General features: G+C 45.3%; 2 protein-coding genes across 14 annotated transcripts in view; one reads left to right on the top strand and one right to left on the bottom strand.

Annotated features, from left to right (window-relative positions):
- The first annotated feature begins 2,344 nt into the window (after nt 1-2,344).
- sp5l (Sp5 transcription factor-like) lies at nt 2,345-4,981 on the top strand. Its single transcript, XM_040192955.2, has 2 exons — nt 2,345-2,813; nt 3,147-4,981. The coding sequence occupies exons 1-2, from the start codon at nt 2,760-2,762 to the stop codon at nt 4,188-4,190; spliced, it is 1,098 nt and encodes a 365-aa protein (XP_040048889.2). The 5' UTR covers nt 2,345-2,759; the 3' UTR covers nt 4,191-4,981.
- Nucleotides 4,982-5,945: 964 nt separating this feature from the next.
- Nucleotides 5,946-15,033, bottom strand: part of arhgef25a (Rho guanine nucleotide exchange factor (GEF) 25a) — a 37,818-nt gene continuing 28,730 nt past the window's right edge. For 7 of the 13 annotated variants that reach the window (XM_078091851.1, XM_078091825.1, XM_078091845.1 and 4 more), the window contains 13 exons: nt 14,539-14,663; nt 13,986-14,052; nt 13,337-13,440; nt 13,023-13,092; nt 11,107-11,196; nt 10,647-10,739; nt 10,168-10,218; nt 10,006-10,083; nt 9,710-9,901; nt 9,274-9,454; nt 8,825-9,054; nt 8,501-8,635; nt 5,946-7,735 (listed from right to left, as the gene is read on the bottom strand). In XM_078091851.1, coding sequence (XP_077947977.1) covers nt 7,610-7,735; nt 8,501-8,635; nt 8,825-9,054; nt 9,274-9,454; nt 9,710-9,901; nt 10,006-10,083; nt 10,168-10,218; nt 10,647-10,739; nt 11,107-11,196; nt 13,023-13,092; nt 13,337-13,440; nt 13,986-14,052; nt 14,539-14,663 — 1,542 coding nt within the window. In that variant the 3' untranslated portion in view covers nt 5,946-7,609. The remainder of the gene's footprint in view (nt 7,736-8,500; nt 8,636-8,824; nt 9,055-9,273; nt 9,455-9,709; nt 9,902-10,005; nt 10,084-10,167; nt 10,219-10,646; nt 10,740-11,106; nt 11,197-13,022; nt 13,093-13,336; nt 13,441-13,985; nt 14,053-14,538; nt 14,664-15,033) is intronic. The other 6 variants (XM_078091858.1, XM_078091860.1, XM_078091831.1 and 3 more) reach the window with 1 other exon arrangement.

The following is a 15,033-nucleotide window of genomic DNA, read 5'->3' as shown; positions in this document are numbered from 1 at the left end:
CCGGTGTTTGTTTTGAGGTTGAATGTGCCGGTGGTCCTGCTCGGTTCGATGCAGCCGTGCAGCGAACGACGGAGCGGGACTGATTACCAGCCATCTCAACATCTGTTTGATGAACACAGGGACCTCTTTCTCCGGAATGAGTTTTCCCTTGAAAACTGTGGAAGCCGCATCCAGGTCTATTTAAATGAGGTAACGTGGGGAAGGTAAGCACCACCACATGAGCATTGTTTTCACAGTTCAAAGTGAGGAGAGGGTACTTTGCACTTCAAAGCCACTCATCTGGGAGGCAGTACAGTGGGGGTGGGGGGGGAGAGAGAGGGGGACAGGAAATAAGAATCAGGGTAATTAACAACTTCTGCTCGGTAATAAACCGGAGACATAACAGTATACCTCTGCCTCCAACACACATTCCTACTTCCAAGTCCTCCGCTCTATTTCTCTCATCCTAATCGTTCACTTTAATTAGGATTTGGACTATTTACTTAAATGCTGTTAGAGTTACATTACACATATTTACAAAGGAGATTTGTATGATGCAAAAATAATGCATTTTATTTGTTTCAACGTATTTTCACTGCAGTATGTTCAACCTTTTGGGAATTATTTTTGCTACATTTGTCTATCAAACCGCATTAGGCAACATTTGGGAAAGTATAACGTATCCATTTTTTGCTTTTGCTTAATCAAACAGTTTGATATCCTACCATTATCTTTATGGACGAATATTATTTGCATGTTTAATTCCAGCACATTTGCTCTGTTTTTGCCTCACCTAAATGAAACACAATCTATGTAATCTATTAGCACACTGCAGCTAAACTCTGCACGTCATTGTGAGTCTGGAGAGATCTTTTGTTTCATGCTGAGGTGTCTCTGTCTCTGACGCGATGAAAGTTGCACTCCGTTTCAGAAAGGTCTAAACCAAATGATACAGTGCTGTAGTTATTTTTACTGCCATGTGTATTATTGTTTATACTTATGCCTCTTTTTACATTTTAAAGTCTAACAATCACAACCAAGTGGAATACAAGAACCGTTACATTTGTGTTTTAAATGAAAGTATTTCCACGTTAATCTATTTCCAATTTCAGCCGGCTCCTGCTTGAGGTGTTTATTTAGGGATCACAGAGGGATCCACAAAGTGGGAGCAGTAGATAAGTGAGGAACTAGGAATTTACATGAGAAACAGGTTCCCAGCCTGGATTTAAACTCTTAACATTGTAATGGAGAACAGACTTACAGAATGAGATTAAGCCTCAATCTGCATTTAATGGAGCACATCTGAAGCGGCCTCTACTTGAACTCTTGCAATGTGAGAACGTCCCACAGGGCGGCCTATTTGACATGTCACCCACTGGTGAGAACTCTGAGGCTTTGATTGACTTTTATCAATTAGCTTTGTGAGGGAAAGCACTGGTACTGTCTTCACAGCGTGAGTGAGGCTCACGCCTGCCGGGACGGGGAGCTGCCTGCCGCCGGATTAGCAAACAAAAAGTTTGTGTCATCTGGAGAAAACTGCAAGTCAAACAATGAGCTGAATGGCCTCCAAACTGCGTGTTCAAACCGCGGTACGAAAAATAAAAATGTATCATTTTATGAGCACCTTAATCACATCACTACAGAAGAATTATACACATTGTCTCCAGATGGAAATTGTAGAACATCAAATTTCACTTCATCAAAAGTGTATGTGCGGTGGATGATTAGCAGATAGAAATTGATAGAATTGATAGAAAAATAACAGCAATTTCTCCAATGCATTAAGTCATTCAAGTTGTGTAATGACAACAAAGACATCTGCTTCCCTGTAGGTATTAATTCATTATTTTATAACTTGCCTCTTGTTTGACTGGAGATCACATAGTTTGGCCACATTTCGGAAGACAAAACCGCATCACTGATTTGCCAAAAATAAAAAATAAACATATGTATTTACAATCTTCACTTGAATTCCCACAGTTGAAGCAGTATGCAAATACTCCCCAAGTGAAATGTATTCTGACTAAGCCGGCTATATTCATCTCACATCTTTCAACAGACTAAGCATTTTGCTCTTGTTCGAAATGTGCTCCTAAAATAAGAAGTTGAAATTTGCTGAGACACTAATTGTAAACACTTTGGGGGTTTATTTGAAACTTAAAGAAAGGAAATGACACGAGACGTCCAAAGATCCAATTAAAACCTCTCAGATGCAGATAGTACAGGAAACATTTTATTTCAGAACAATCGGGGGAGGAGCCGGTTCCTGGGGTCAGCATTTGGTTGAAATTGAGCGAAATTACGAGTAGCCCACCTCTTCACCTAACAACCCCCACCTCCTCCCTCCCCCGCCCCCCCCCCCCCCCCCCCCCCTCCTCCTCCTCCCCCCGCACACCTCCTCTCTATTGACTCTCCTGCATCATATTGGAGACCCCGTTGAGAGGATCTTTTCTCTCTATAAAGAGAAGATGCAGCTCAGGCGCCTTTGAGATGATCACACGGACTTACTGCGCGTCACTCCGCATCCAACTTTAGACCCGGCAACGTGCGCCGCTCCAACGACCACCGGCACAGTTTACCTAGTGGGACTGAGGGACAACTTGAATGAACGCGGGATATCCCAGCGTGTCAAAGTGTCCCAGTCATCTGAGAACCGAATGTGAGCATCTTCTTTTTTTGTTTGGTTTCTGCGCTGCGAGCGGCAGTTGAGACTCGCGCGCGTCGTCGCCTCTCGGCGCAGTTGGTGTTGCAGGTGCGCGGAGGAGGAAGCCCGAGGACAGATGGCTGCGCTGGCGATACAAAGGACTGACAACTTTTTGCACACCTTTTTACAGGTTTGTCTCACGTTTTTATCGCATTGCGCGTGGATGTTTATCTGGTTCTCTGGCAGCGAAATTGCCGCAAGACTTGCGCGTAATTGGTGGATACGCTTATGAGAAAACAATCAAATTTGTTTTAGTGGTAAAATTCATCCATTAAACCGGATAACAGAGAAAGAGTCAAGCTCGTTTAAACAATATAAGGACAAACGCAGATTGAAAATAACTTTATATATATTGACATTTCCCAAAATTTTATATAATAAAACATTTTTTTACTTAAATTAAATGTCTATTTCAAACTTTTCCGTGGCTTATACTGTATGTGCTTTGTGTATCACCACTCAGGACCGGACGCCCAGCTCGTCTCCAGAGGGAGCCCCCAACGCCCTCTCATTCCTGGCCACCACCTGTAGCCAGGCCTGGCAGGTCGGAGGCACTATGGGATCAGAAGGCTCCCAGTTCCCCTACGAAAGCACCGTCAGCTCCACCTCGGGAATGTTTCAGCTCTGGAGCAACGACATGGCGCCCAGCACAGCGCTCAGCACGCACCAGATGACTTTCACCGTGCCCAAGGTGCAGTTCCCGGGACACATGCAGCCCGGCCTGGGTCACCATCACCATCATCACCCCCATCATCACCACCACCACCACGAGCTGCCTCTCACCCCTCCGGCTGAACCTCCCTCTTCCTACTCCTTCGAACTGTCCCCCGTCAAAGTGCTGTCTTCGCAGCCGCAGGCCACCGGCCCCTATTACCCGCAGCACAACGGCGTGGGACAAAATTTCCCCAGCTTCATCCAGAACTCCTCGGCCAGGCACCACCTCACTGGAGGCCACGTGGACGAAGGGCAGCAGTGGTGGAGCCTGCCGCAGACCAACGCCCCCCCCACCAACCATCCCTTCTCCCTGGGCAGGCAGCTGGTTTTGGGCCACCAGCCGCAGATAGCTGCTCTTCTGCAGGGCACCTCGAAGGGCCTGCTGAGCTCCACGCGCCGCTGCCGCCGCTGCAAATGCCCCAACTGCCAGGCCAATGGTGGGGGGTTAGAGTTCGGGAAGAAGAGACTGCACATCTGCCACATCCCAGAGTGTGGCAAAGTGTACAAGAAGACCTCTCACCTCAAGGCACATCTGCGCTGGCATGCCGGCGAGAGGCCCTTCATCTGCAACTGGCTCTTTTGCGGCAAAAGCTTCACCCGTTCAGACGAGCTACAGCGGCACCTGCGCACACACACCGGAGAGAAGCGCTTCGGGTGCCAGCAGTGCGGCAAGAGGTTCATGAGGAGTGACCACCTCTCCAAGCACGTCAAGACCCACCAGACCAGGAAGAGCCGGTCTGGGCTGCCTTCACAGAGCACGGACCCTCTGCTCACCAACATCAAGAGGGAGTAATCTCTGCCGTCCGTCATTCGGAAGATAAAATCAACAATGAACAGACTTTGTGACTTACACTTACTGCCATATGTTCGCACTGGAGGGCGAGCGGCAAGCTGCCCGATAGTCTTGCCCGATAGTCTCGCCAAAGCCCCAGTTTTGACGTCAAGTATGATACAAATATATTTAAAGACGATTTTTGATCAAAGTAACCGAGTGCTGATTGAAGCAGCTGTAAAGAATACTTGAAGCCTTTTTCAGTGATATTGTGAGAGTTTTGCTTAGTGTACCGCTACACAAACCGATATCCCTGAAACACCACAAAATTTGATGCCTTTAACAATTTCAGATTGGTTTGAATTTCAACAATGTGAAAAATCTTTTTAGGATTCATTTTGTAAATATTTTGAGAAGGATGTGACGGAAATGAGAGAAATCCCTGCAAGGTTTATTTTAATATGTTGTGCATATTTTATAAAATAAAAGCACACCTAAAGGTTGCTGTAAAAAAAAAAACTCATTCCCCTGTTAACAGGTTCAGATTGGAAATATGTTTCTGTTGCTTTTAATTAGATTTTATTCCAAAACATAACCTAATTTATCAGCCTCACGGTAGGGATCTGTTTGAAATGTAAGTCTTTGATCTACAGATTTATCTTGCTCTTAAGCAGTAAATGTGTAGAAGCGTTGCTCCAGATGAGCAAACACTTTAATGTTTAAATCCTTTGTAAATTATAAATATCATTAACAATTTCATCGGGGTTATGGCCGCATGTAATTTTTAATAAACACTGTCGATGCTGAAACAATTTCCCCGTTTCTAATCATGTGTTTTCCTTACATTTTGTCAGCTGATTGCGAAGTAAATATCTAGGATGGACTGAAAGTTAATGGCTTTTAACCCTCTTAGCTCATTCGGTAAATGTGTGATTTTCTAAGATCCAGCATTTTATTTAAATGATAATTTGATTGCCTTCAGAATTCAAATGCTGCTCATTGTGATGTTGGTGTGAAGGAAGAAGTTCCCCAAAGAAGCCCTAACATGGTGGGCTGTTCAAAGATTTTCACACCTCAAAGTAAACACTCAATCCATTGACGGGGGCTGTTTGTCGCGCCTGCTGCAATCAAGTTCACAGTCATGTGGCTTTTAATGAGTGTTTTCGTTCCCTCGATGGAGAAGATTGAGTCAACAGATGCAACAGAGGGCACTAGATAGGAATTCCCCGTGAATGGGACCCCTGTTGCTGAGACCCCCTCGGTGGTGACAGGAACTCCCTTTGATTTTGCACCCTTGTGAAAGTTTATACCCCCCTCGCCGTCCCCGTCCCTCCCTCCGTCCCCAGCCTCCATATATCACAGTCGTGTTACGATCGGCCCGGCTTTACAACCCAGAATGGGCCTTTATTCAAAGGCCAGCCAACCAGATGTCTGCTCATCCAGGGGTTTCTTCTTTGTTTTTAATCCCGTTTGAACTTTCTGTGAGGGGGATGCCTCTGAGCAAGCAAAGCGCTTTGCCTTTGTCTTGCTCAGCGGCTCCCAAAAGTGGAGTATGAGAACTTCCATGCGGCCAAAAGCAAAAATAATAATTAAGCTGCTTAATTCAATTAACAGGAAATTAGCACGCTGTGAGAATGTATGAGGAAACAGCACAGTCGTCACGGGAGGTAAGAAAGTGTTGATATAAATCCTCAATATAGCGGAGATAACTATCTTTAATTGCATGTCTATTTTAATCAAGAGATTAAGTAGAGAAAAAATAAACACTGCACCCAGTTCAAAAAGACACTTTTTATTTGATATTATACAACAGTTTCTACTCAGCTGACATAGCATTAACTAACTCTCTTGTGTCCTTGCTTGGGATTCTCTGAAGTGCCAATATTTTGCATTAAACGAAACACTATCTGACGAGTAGTTCCCATGAAACCTCATCACGTCGACTGCAGTTGGATTCTGTGAGACGGCGCCTTTTGTGTAATTAATGGTGCTTCGGTCAGATTATTAAAAATATGTGGCCCATAGATCTTTGGTGCAGCTGTACGATCCAACTGAACGGAAGGTGGTATTATTAAGTATTGTGGGGACCTCTACTGGCCGCATCGCAGGAACTGAACTGATGTTCACAGCCTTCGCCGTCAACTACACTGCCCTCTTTATCACTGTTCAAAAATCTGTGACAAAATAAAAATAAGTAAGGGCCATAAAGGTATTTTTGGCACTGTTGTCCGAGGAAGAGCATGCAGATTCACCAGCTTCACTCTTTGTCAAGCAACACGTCATCCTTCATTCTAAACCAAACCAAGATGCTGAAACCCATCGGCATAACTGGGCCACACTCGTATGCGTATGTGTCCTGTATTGAGTCCATCAGGGCAAAAGCTAACAGCGATTATAGAAATGGTGCGCAGCCATGATATGACAACAGTGAACTACAAAAAAATATTCGTATTATTTTAAACCAATACACTTTTAAAGACATTTGCCCCCCAAAACCCAAAGCACTCTTCGGCCTGTAAATAAAGTCAAACGCTAGATGTTGCATGCAACACTTGCAGCACAGCGGTCCCTTTGAATCCAACTACTGCATCACTCAACTCCTCTGGAGTTGCCCAAAGAGCAAAAGTATTCAGAAGTGACGTCATACTCAGAGAGAACCTCCAGGGGGCTCCCTCACACCTGCTTTTTTTTGTTGTCCAGATCAAACAGGGGCCGGTCAAACAGAATAAGAAAGCACACAGGGGCTCCCAACACCATGGCAAGAAAGAAAGCTTCACTTTCATTGGAAATTCAAGTGGGCAAAGTCCTGGTGGCTTTTTTCACATCAAGTGTTCTGCCTCTTCCATTCTTGTCGACACAAACAGCAAACTCAGTTGTCAGCAGGGGATTGACAAAATGTACTGTCTTCACAATTGGAAATGAGAAGAAAAAAAAAAAAAACGCGTCACGGAAATTTACCAGAGGATGCAAGAGGTGCCACGGCCACTACTCTCACACTCTCATGCACTCAAACATTCACCCATCTTTGCACAAAGATACATTCAGTCAGACAAGTAACTCCAGTGACCGCCCCAATTAGGAATGGATATTTCATCAACAAATTCCCCTTGCACTTTAAAAGAGAGTATGGTGAACAAACTCTCAAAAAGATAAAAAGCGCTGTGCGTCCTTTGGAGTTTTTCCACTCTGAACCCAGAAACATCTCACTGGGTGCTGTACATGTACATTCGAGGTGGCCGACGTTTGGTCCCCTCTCATTGATTGGCTCTCTAACAACAGGAGCCAAACCTATTTAAAGTTGCAGCCCATAATTCCTTCATATGTTCCCTAAGTATCCTCCAGAAATAATCACGGAACCAGGTAAGGGTTCAGCAAGTCTTCTCGCCTCCGCAGCTGCGGCGTTAGCTGCTACCCTGCTGACCCTGGAGACAGCCGGCAGTTCAAAGGTCGTCCTCAGCCAGCTGTGCCAGAATGCTGGGGCGCCGTCCAGCTGAGGGGCCCGAAAGCGAAGGCTGGCTGCCGCCATCAGCGGCCTGACCCCTTCGGCAGCCCTCTCCTGCTCTCTGCTGGGGATGGAGGGAACATTCATCACACAGAGATAAAATACTCCCACAGACTGCACTCATATTTCTATAAATGAAACTCATTTGTATTACTTTTACACAAAACACTGTATAACACCTTGGACTTAATTCAAAGCCACAGTTCTGTTTCAGCAGAGTATGAAAGACGATTATCTGGCCTCGACATGCCCCTCGTCGCCTCTCACCCACTTCCCCTTTTCTCATGTAAAAAGCTTGTCCAGCCCGAATAAACTGAGCGAGAGAGAGAGACTGCTGGCATGGCAACACTGTGGCACTGAGCAGAACAGTGAAGACAAGGAAACGCCGCTAACAGTCATTTAAAGTCAATTTAAACATCAAGATGTTTCCTTTGTCGACGGGAAAAGGCCTGAAATGATAAGTTCCATATGTCGTACAATTGTGTGAGAGTGCCCCATCTTTGTATTAACTCAAACAAGCGCAATGTTATTTATTTCCTTCAGAGGGTTATTTTTGATCAATTCCCTGGTCATCCAATAGAGGGAGAGATAACTCCTCCAAAGATTCTTTAAATCCCTTAACTGCGTGTGTCTGAATAAATGGTTACCATTTACTTAGTCTTTCATCTTTCAATTACCCATAATGAGCACATTGTAATGATTGTTAGACGTTGTAGAACGGCCAATTATTTTCCAGGGCTTATATAACGCCGTGTTACATAATGACTTTTCACCACAGCTTTGAAGATAATAATCACATCACATTGTAGCGTTGTAGTGTGTACACTACCTGTGCAATTTGTGTGGTATGTGTGTACAGCCCGTTTGACACAGCCGGACAGTTTGGTTGATCAGTGAATCCCAGTTGGACGTGCGACGGAGAAACAGTGCAGGGGTCGGCGCGGCATGGCTGGACCACAGTGGGCTGCAGAGGAAAACACGTAGGTCACTCACCGACACCCAAAGCATGCACACAATACCGCTTGTTGTTCTTGTAATCCCATTTGTGCAACGTACCAGTCCCTTGACTGAAAGAAAAAAAAGCCTTAAATAGAAATACTGTGTATGAGTGTGTTATCAGTGTAGAACAGTGTCCCATTAAAAAGAAACCTACTTCCTGCAGGGAGAATGCCTCGCTGGCTCCTTGGCCCTGGCCCTGGCTGGGCAGGTAGAGTGTGGGCAGGGAGGTGTTGTGAGAGTGGAGGGAGGGCAGCTTATGCCGGTCAATGGAGGCAGAAGAGTGCGGCCGCAGGGCGCTGGCGGCAGACAAAGGAGGCCTCATGCTGCGGCCCAGGCTATTAGACTTGCTCTCTCGTCGCTGGTACTCAATAGGTGACTGTAAGGCTGAAAGACAGAGCAACAGACAGTTCTAATAAAAATAAGACATGTTTTGCATCTTATAATGTAGCTTATTATCGTCAACATACATCAACTTCCGCTTCTGGATACCCATGGTGAGCTGTAATTATTTAACACCTCAATCTGTTTACAACTATCATACTGTGCTATAAATATTTGATTAAAAGTTAGTTTAGTGCTGGCCGATGTTGGGCAGGGACTGACCATTGAGGAAGTTGCGCTGGCTCTCCAAGATCTGAACCACGTCATTGAACCAGGCCCTGCAGATCTCGGGGGAGGAGGCCTGCAACAGGAAGCGCACCACGCTTGCATCGGGGTTGCGCGCTGTCAGCACAAAGCGGGCGTCGTCACCGTCCACACTGGGCTCCACCCCCAGGCAGCTCACCTGGAACACGTCACGCATGGTTAGCATTTGTGGGAGTCCATCCAGCAGGGATCGCTCGTTAACTGCGAGCCTCTGCCGTGGTCCCTGCGCGGGGATTTCGCAACGTGGGCTAATGAAGACGAGGATCCCCGGAGTGTGAATGTGTTGTCCAACTCAGAGCCTGGGACCAGAATGTACTAACTCAAGTTCTAGGGTTATTTTATTTAGCTAAAACATCCTGTGTAGCAGATCTGAATTCAGCGGGGCTCCGCCCACCTTGATGCTGTTCTTAAAGATGTATCCGGGGAGTGAGAAACCCTTCTTCCTGTCTATGGGCTCGCTGAAGATGACCAGCTGTTCGAACAGGAAGATCCGCCGTTCCTTGGCTCGGGACAAGAACCCGCTGTCCTGCTCGGTCACAGTGAAGGTGTCTTGCTGGAGCAGTTTGCCCTGGGCTGTGATCTTCCCCTGGTACAACGGCAAAGATAAACACCGTGAGCTGAAGACGTGGTAACGGTTCGAATGTCTCGGGCTGGAGACTTTGAAGGATGGTCTAAATTCCTGAGACGTACCTCGAAGCCTTGCAGTCTGCCCACATTCATCATGTCATTGCAACGCTTTGGCACAAAGCACATCACTTCTACCGCTTTCTGTTTAAAAGACAGAAAGTGTGTTTGTTACAAAGTATCAAAAAGTATGGCTTTGCAAAATCATCCCTTCGTCCGAACACCCACCTCCAGCTCCTCTGTGTCCATCCCAGCTTTGGTGTAATACTTCAGGAAGTCCTGCTCAAATAAACACAGCATGTTCACCACAGCATCCCGTTTTTACTGCTCAGAGTAAGGCGAGGACATCTGGAGGAGTGTTAATGGGCGTTCAACCCATCTATAATTTAAATGCCATGGGGCAACGTTTTATATTTTGGCCAAATGTTATACCACGGATGTCATTTTATGATCACCTTCAAAGACTTTCACATATTGTTTAAATCCTATGGTAGTAATCTTATTATGTAATTTGCCTCTTCCTCTTCGGTTGGAAAGTAGCTGGCACAGATGCGCTTGTTTTTCGTACATACCAGTGTCCATGCGCGTGTTTACAATGCCGTGACTGAACCTGCTGTGTGTCAGACAGCTGCAAAGAGAACACCAGTCTGCGTGTGTGTGTGTTTATATGTGTGTGTTCAACGGCATGGCAGTGCCCTGTTTTTCACCTTGAGCAGCAGCTGGTACTTCATGATCCTCTGGACAGGTTTGATGAGCAGGTCGTTGAGCTGCAGCCGGTGGCCCAGCTGCTGGCGCAACTCCTGAAGGCAGAGACAGACACAGCAACACGACACCGGTCAACATGACAGACACGGCCTCAACACTAATGATACAAGCCTTTTGGACAGAATATCACAAGGATTGCAGTGTGTTTCTGTTAGGGTTGTGTTGATTGTCAATGAAAAGGAAATGATTATAATTTGAATAATAAATGGCATGGATGTATAATATATTGTATAAGCACCATGTATCCTGGAGGGCAATTTAACTACAGGCCGAGAGGTGACTGATCATTTGTATAGAAGGGTTTATTCTCTATAAATATGTAGTTAAAAACCCACGTCTAACATTTATAAACAGAAAGTAAACTACATATTGATTGCTTTAAAAAAGAAAAGAGGCACTCACCTCAAAGTAAGTCTCAATATACTCCGATACGATATGTTCCGACTTGGGCTTGTTCTGACAGTACACAACATACATATGCAGACGCCTCTCCTACAAGCCAAACAAACATGTTATTGCAAAACCATTTAGTTGAACCTTTGATACAGATTAGTCACAACGGGAAAAATACTTTCTTTCTTGTCAGGAAAATAAATGGAGATTGCACTGACTTTGCACTCACATTAACAATGTGAGTCTCAGCAGAACAATGATGATCGGAGTGTGAGGCCTTTGAAGCTCATCCCATCTGGTTAGCTCTTACTCTTCTGTGACTAATTGGCATGGGAGCCCGGATGTGGCATATTAAAGACTATTAATGGAGTTACACCTAGATGAACACCAGGTTATATATAATTCACCCAGGTTACATTCGATGTAACCTGAGCTTTTCAGAGCCTGTTGATTTATACCCCTGTAACCTAGATCAACACGTTGCACGGCCCGGTAACCTAGAGCAACACGCCACATGGCCCTGTAACCCAGAGTAACATGCTGCATGGCCCTGCAACCTAGAGCAACACGCTGCATGGCCCTGCAACCTAGAGCAACACGCTGCATGGCCCTGCAACCTAGAGCAACACGCTGCATGGCCCTGCAACCTAGAGCAACACGCTGCATGGCCCTGTAACCTAGAGCAACACGCTGCATGGCCCTGCAACCTAGAGTTACATGCTGCATGGTCCTGTAACCTAGAGTTACATGCTGCATGGTCCTGTAACCTAGAGTTACATGCTGCATGGCCCGGTAACCTAGAGCAACATGCTGCATGGCCCTGCAACCTAGAGTTACATGCTGCATGGCCCGGTAACCTAGAGCAACATGCTGCACGGTCCTGTAACCTAAAACAACAAGCTGCACGGCCCTGTAACCCAGAGCAACACGCTGCATGACTCTGTAACCCAGAGCAATACGCTGCACGACCCCGTAACCTAGACTAACACGCTGCATGGCTCTGTAACCCAGAGCAATACGCTGCACGACCCCGTAACCTAGACTAACACGCTGCATGGCTCTGTAACCCAGAGCAATACGCTGCATGGCTCTGTAACCTAGAGACCACTGAGCTGCCTGCTTGTCTGCTTTTTTTCAAATTTTGAGACTATTTTTAGAAGTTTCTTTATTCCCCTCCATGCTTTTTTAAAGTTAATTTTTCAGTGGCCTGATTCTTATTGAAATGTTTAGAGCTTCAGACAGAGAGAGTGGATGTAACATAAGAGACACAGATTTTTTACTTAATTATCTTCAGACAAGAGACAAGTTGGTAAGGTTACCCTTCATGTCTGCTCACTCTGCATGTGCCACCACTTAGCCAATATACATGAATCTAATTTGCCTCTGTAAAAGCTGTGTGACCCTATTTGGTTTGGTTTGGTCTCTATTCAATTTGAAGAACATTGTAGTTAACGATGCAGTTTCAAAGCATGCATCGCTTTCCTTCGGGGGGGGGCTTCACATCAAAGAGCAAAAGCTGAGGTTTTGTTATTCCTCGGCTTCTTCATGTTGTCTTTTCTAGCAGTTTTTCCCTTGCTCTTTCCTGATTAGTCCGGCCCCGACTGAACATTGGCCCGTGTGTCACTTGTGTGTATGTGAGTGGTTGCCGTGTGCGCTGTTATAAAAACACCGCCTGGACTGAGACGTATCAGTAACAGGGAAGCAGAAGGAGAGACGCTGGCAATTAATTGAAGGAGCGCGCGAGAGGTACGACATAAGATAAACAGAAGCTCTGCGTGTTTTATCGGCTTTATTTAACCTGATGCCAAACAGCACAGGGAAGCAGATACAAACACTTCCACTGATGTGTGTGTGTGTGTGTGTGTGTGTGTGTGTGTGTGTGTGTGTGTGTGTGTGTGTGTGTGTGTGTGTGTATACATACTCACATGTTTAATGAAGAGCTGAGCCAGCCTCTCAGGCTCTGCTATACACTTCTCCACCTCTCCAAAGAAGTAGCTGCAAATAGAAAACATACACACACACACACACACACACACACACACACACACACACACACACACACACACACACACACACACACACACACACACACAATCATCCCCAAAACCGAATCAGATTTGACTCCTGATCCATTGTTTCTTTTGTCCTCCACTCGGGCTACAAACACAATACTCTTTAAACCAGACACATTTTTCACATCAAACAAAGGATATTCTCAGAAACAAAACCAACAACTTACTCTTTATGCCAGTCAAATATCTGGTGAATGTTTCCAAAAACAATCTTGTCTTTTCCCTTCATGTCCTCCGGTATACCTTTGGAGTGCATTGTGGACATGTAGCCCTGCAATGGAAATAACAGTGTCTGTTTATATCAACAAAACCAACACCTGGCTCTGAAGAACACCAGTAAATTGAGCTCGGCTCTTATAACACATCGCAACAATCACACAGCAGCAAAGAGCAAACGTTTTTTTAATGAACTTTCAGATAGCATGAATTCTTCGCTGAAAGAAAATGACTAATACAAACTCTTAGCTGCAGATTGTTTTTTTTACTTTCAGTACACACAAGCATTTAGTACACACGAGTATTTACTGTTGCATGAGATCTGCATTCAATTGGGATAAACTATTGTCATAACATCGCACCTTAAACTTTGACCCTCCCGTACGTATATTTGCTGGCCAGACAATTGTGCGTCAGAAAGGCTGAAAAAGCGCGCTGGCTTGCATATGCAACATGCGACTGGATGCAGTACGACATATTCATATTTTTGCAGCTTTGGGACATGCTCAACCTTGTTACACATTCTATGGGATGGTAGTGTAGGTTTAAGGACGCACAGGGCAGAATGTGTGTTGTTAGCTGGCAGACGTTGAGGTTTACCTCCACTATGAGCCCCAAGTCCACCACATAGTGCTTCTCTGTCTCAATAAGCTCCTGCAGTACATACCTGTAAAAATGCAAAAAGGCGTATTAGGTTTAATTATGCTACAATCTTGGTACCACATTTTCTAAAGAAGGCAGGACGTGATTTTGAAATATGCTACGTTTTAGAAGGGAAAAGTTCCCCCACACCCAGTTTTCAACTCAATGCCCATTGACTTTTTAACAACATCTCACAGTGTTCATCAGGTAACAAAATTTGCTCTGTTGCCATGGATACAACTCAGTTGTCGTCAGATGACCCGAGGGTGGAACTTCGGTCAAGTGATTGCAGCTGATTCTGACCATGAGATGTGGTTTAATGCTCCAGAGAGAGCTCCTAAGTGAACCCTTCAGTTAAGATCATCAGCATTTCTTTCTGCGTGATGCAAAATACAGAATAAATGTGGACAATAAGGATTCCAACAAATAAAAACATATGTTCATTTTCATCCAATGGATTGTCAGGGGAGATGAATAATAGTTTGGTCGTTTGCATTGATACACAACATACATGCTTTTCTCTAAGGCGCTCCTCCTCTCCTCCTCAGTGTCAGCCACAGCTGACCATTGGCTGGAGGTGTCGTCCATCAAGACGGAGCTGCTGTCATCTGGCAAAACACTGGTGGACTGAGTGTCCTGAGGACACAGACAGACAGACAGAGAAACTGTTTATCAAAGGTCCTTTGGCGGTAATGAGCATCATGCCAGGAAAAAATAAAGCCCAGGGAGATAAAGAGTCAGAGAGAGATTATAATGATGCAGGTTGCCAAGGTGACCAGAAAGAGCACGAGGAATAGAGATTGAGGGATAAGAAGATCGGATTCAGATTGTCAGCGTTAATGGTGCGTGCTGTGCACATCAGCCACAGGTTGATGGAGAGAAGGAGATAAACCGTCGGAGGAGCAAAAGGTTCCAAACTATCAGCAAAGACAAAATGCAAAATAGCACTCTGAAGGTTTTGGCTTTAGAGGAAGATGAGTGCCATTACTGATTGCCCGCTGAAAGT

The sequence above is a fragment of the Gasterosteus aculeatus genome, chromosome 2 (assembly GCF_964276395.1).
Source record: "Gasterosteus aculeatus chromosome 2, fGasAcu3.hap1.1, whole genome shotgun sequence".
NCBI lineage: Eukaryota > Metazoa > Chordata > Actinopteri > Perciformes > Gasterosteidae > Gasterosteus > Gasterosteus aculeatus.
The sequence above is the reverse complement of the archived record's forward strand: the minus strand, read 5'-3'. Positions and strand labels throughout refer to the sequence as shown.

Bases quoted from the DNA above. Each gene is read 5' to 3' on its own strand.
- sp5l (XM_040192955.2), top strand. From the start codon at position 2,760: ATGGCTGCGCTGGCGATACAAAGGACTGACAACTTTTTGCACACCTTT. The intron at 2,814-3,146 runs GTTTGTCTCACG...ATCACCACTCAG, and splicing joins TTTTGCACACCTTTTTACAG to GACCGGACGCCCAGCTCGTC.